Source organism: Habropoda laboriosa, unplaced genomic scaffold (assembly GCF_001263275.1).
Source record: "Habropoda laboriosa isolate 0110345459 unplaced genomic scaffold, ASM126327v1 scaffold97, whole genome shotgun sequence".
Lineage (NCBI taxonomy): Eukaryota > Metazoa > Arthropoda > Insecta > Hymenoptera > Apidae > Habropoda > Habropoda laboriosa.
In genome coordinates, this window is record NW_017100220.1 from 1,383,063 (window position 1) to 1,387,295 (window position 4,233).

The 4,233-nt window shown below is 35.4% G+C and overlaps 1 protein-coding gene across 1 annotated transcript; it reads right to left on the reverse strand.

Moving 5' to 3' along the window:
* Positions 1-1,969: 1,969 nt before the first annotated feature.
* On the reverse strand, positions 1,970-4,233 carry LOC108571022 (endocuticle structural glycoprotein SgAbd-2-like). Its single transcript, XM_017932990.1, has 4 exons — positions 4,191-4,233; positions 3,395-3,537; positions 2,851-2,995; positions 1,970-2,188 (listed from the first exon to the last, which is right to left on the reverse strand). Exons 1-4 carry the CDS (start codon positions 4,200-4,202, stop codon positions 1,970-1,972), a joined length of 519 nt encoding a protein of 172 aa, XP_017788479.1. The 5' UTR covers positions 4,203-4,233.

Sequence of the window (4,233 nt, forward strand, 5' to 3'; positions counted from 1 at the left end):
AGAGACAGAGGAGAATTTAGCTAGGTGTCTAAATACCTTTTGATCCAACACCTTTTTTTTTTTTTTGAAATAGTGACAGAATTCTAATTGCAATTTGACGCCATAAAAGTGTACCTATACAGTAGGTGTGTAAAGTTCCTGTGAAGTGTCTCGTACTTTCTTTAATGAAAGGACGTGCAAGTTGAAAATCCTAATTCTTTACTTTTATTAAGCAGATCTAGCTATATAGCTCCACTAGTCGAGAGAGATTATGCACTAATAGCACTGTTCGTCGCTAAATGTGTCCGAAAATAATTTGGCAAGGTTTGAGCTATTTTTAAAACAGTATAAACTTTTCATAAATTATTATGTTTATGTAGGTATTATTATTTAAATATAAATTTTGACCTCGGTTGTAATATTTTGCTATTTCTTTGAACATGTCTCACGTCTATTACGAATATCGATTATGTCACGAGTGTGGCTAAATAACACGTGGTCGGAATTTTAATATAGACATATTCAATAAAGACAATTACACAACGAAGATATTAACCCTTTGCACTGGAAGTTTTTTTTTTCATTCATATTACCAGCAACTCGAAGCAATTTCAGTGGAAAGATCATATTCACATATAAGTAAATGATGTGCGCATTAAAAGAAAAGTCATTGTTGTATGTTATTGTTTTTTCAATTGATTATGGATACAAATGTTATAATATATAAAAAAAAAACAAAAAGTTATAAAATTATTACATTTTGTAATCGTCCAAGGTGTGATACCTCTCGAAGCAATCGCCAATATGTAATCTTGGCTTTTCTATACAGGTATCACAAAAATAATCCGCGAGCTGCGACCGTCTTTTGTCACCAAGAGCGGAATATCCTATACACAATAGTTTTTACGATTTGTCTTTGTCCTTATGTTATGAACTGAAAATTATTTGCATTGTCTCCATAGCGGAGCCCTCGAGTTTGAAGACAAATTTTAAATGGCTCCGCTCCGGGGCCCTCGAGTGCAAAGGGTTAATGCACTAGTTGAAATATTGTTTAACTGAATAACGCTCTCTTATGATTTCTCACTCTTATTCAGAGTCCCCTTTGTCTTTTCTCTCACGCTGCTCTGTAGTTTACTCTCCTATTGTCTATGGCTTTAAATGGCTCCGCTCCGGGGCCCTCGAGTGCAAAGGGTTAATACACTAGTGGAAATATTGTTTAACTGAATAACGCTCTCTTATGATTTCTCACTCTTACTCAGAGTCCCCTTTGTCTTTTCTCTCACGCTGCTCTGTAGTTTACTCTCCTATTGTCTATGGCTCACTCCCTGCTTCGCCAAACTCGAGCCTTTACGAATGTCAACCACAGACCACACCGACTCCCAGAATATGCAAAACAAGCACACGACATTCACGCCATCTTTCACACCACAACACACTCGTAAAACCAAACCCGCAACGAGAATTATGAATTCTACAGTTGGGAATAGTTGTTCATTTGCATCGTATAAACATTTTTTACTAAACGCAGCTCTTTCGTTGCATTTCCTTATTGCATTTAAGGAATTTGTAGCTGCAATATTTGCGGAGAAGAAATTATCGCTTCGGAAAGATCACTTGCTTCCACTGGTTATGCGATAACTGCACTCTAACGTGTTTTAGACAGGAACTGTCATAATGAGGGTCGCGTAGCTCTTATGAAGATTGCATAAATGATATTACTCGAAGAGTACAATGAATATGTGATAGTAACGTAATAATGATTTGTAACGAATACGTTTAACAGGGAAAGAAGGAAACAGAAAAGGAGAGAAACAAAATTGGGAAAGGTAGAGAAATTTGTATCGTATAGTGACTGTTATATAGTTGTAAATATTGATATTTCTGTTTCTCACGATATACATATGTACAAATTACGTTGAGTTACAAGGCAATAAAGAGTGAATGCATGCTTGGAGGTTTTTAAAATGAGATTAGTCAGTTAAAATTTTATTCAATATCTTCGGTAAAGATTTGGGTTGTATGGTTGTCTATAATCTGAATCGTCGGGTCCAGGTGGATTGGCAGCAAGAGCTCGTCTAATGGCTTCTGGAATTGGAGGGGGAGTCGGTAAATGCGCACCTTGAGGATGGAAACCATTTTCGTCGGCCGTATACTCTACAGTGATAGGGGTTCCATCCGGTGCAGAATACGAAAATCTACCTTGAACAACCTAAGAAATTGATATGCAGAAAATAAAAATTAGCTCTACTTACAGCACACATATAGGACGGAATTTTGTACTTATTTCGAGCATTTTCGAACATTGTACCTGCATAAGAAGAGGAACGAACTATTTTATTATGAATAAGTGGTAAATCGTGATCAGCGGCAACGCCCCAACAGGATTAAAGATTAAAAATTCAAGGTTTTATTTTAGTTTTCAAGCACTAGTATTGAATTAGTGCGCACAGAATGTAATATGGACAGTTTAAAATATGCATGTTTTTCTGAAACGTATTGAATTTTTACTGCACGCAGAACGATAATGTTAATATTCCACGAAGTTATTTTTCCCAAATTGAACATTATAATTTATAGAGTTATGCATATTGTGTTAACCCTAGAGCGGTCTTCGGGTCTTTTTTGACCCACCGCCTTTTTATATTTTTAGTAATTTTTGTTGTCAAGTTTACGTTCCTTAACATTACTTTAAACGTTTATTGTCTAGGTTCGTATGTCGCGTTGAAAACAAAAATTATTACACATAAGGTCTTAGGCCCTTTTTCACCCAAAAGTCTCAGGTGTACAGCCAAAACGAAGACCGCTCTAGGGTTAATTCATGAATGTGAATTTTTTTAGGCATAATTACGCGTTATAATAAAAGATTATTACCTCGCTTTGTCCTTGTCCAGTACCTTGCGGACGTCCACTTTCAGCAACAGAAATTCCGTTTTCCGTATCGTAGCTAAACGTATAGGATCCGTCTGGGTACGTATCTTTCTGCTGGCTACGGATAGCTACGAATCTCCCAGGACTACTGTAAATTATCACGTAGAAATTTAAATACTGTTCAACAGTATTTAAACTTTAACAATTTTCGTATCTATCGAGGTTCTCGTAATGTTTCGTTCACATGAAATATGTGCATTTGGTACTTTGGAAAGATGGCATATTGTATTGTTGATTTAAAAAAAATTTTTAGATCAATTAATTTAGACTAAGTGATCGAGTTAAGAGAAGAATATTATACTCCTCTTGCAGCAGGTAACTTTACGATACGACGTTGCACATTCTGTTTTTATTCTCTATTATTACGAAAAGATTGTTTATTTTTCACTAACCAATCTGGTCGATTATGAAATAACGATGCATCGTTTGGAAATGTATTAAATAGAATAACGGTAGTACAGAACTTGGAAAAAATAGAAGTACATACTTATACTGAGGCGTATATTGTGGTTGTATCGTCGGTTGCGGGAAGTTTGGCCTAGACGTTGGTCGATAAGCATTTTGATTTGGAAAACCACGAAAAGCACCGTATTGTCCCGCAGCGTAGCCAAATAGAGCAAACGCCAATAACTGCAATCAGACGTGTTTTTAGTAATTTCAGCGTTGAACCTTACGTTCCAAACAACTATTACGAATGTTATGAACTTTATTATGCGAATAGTAGGTTTTACTTGTATATTTTACTTTGTTAAAAGTAGACTCGTAGTGTTTGCAAACACTACAAATGTTACATCGCTATAATTCGATCCGTTATCAGGCTGTATTTTTGAAATTTAGACGGAATTATTTAAACTGTTTTTAGAAAACAGAGTTAAAGGCGATTGTGATTGGACATAAGTGCTGTACAATATTCACGTGTAATTGAGATCGAAACGATCTCAGAACTGTGGAAGATATCTAAAAGGGTTGACGATATTTCTCATCAGATAAAATTTGTATCTTTCACACGTTGGCACAGAACAAACTACTCTCGTTAAGAAATAAATTGTACAAAGAAGAATTCGTAAAACAGTACAAACGAATTAGGATTAACTAAACGTCCAAGGTACAAAATACCGAGTAAGGTTGCATGAGCTAATTACGTTATGAGAACAAGTCAATATAACTGAAACTGATTTGTATATTAATGTTTATGATTTTGAAATACTATTCGACGGTAAATCTCATCTTCACTTTAATATTTATCACTGATATGTTGATACGCGTGTACAGCAATCACTCACTAAGTGCTGCATGATGACGGATCTTGTGTGATGTTGGTTTGTA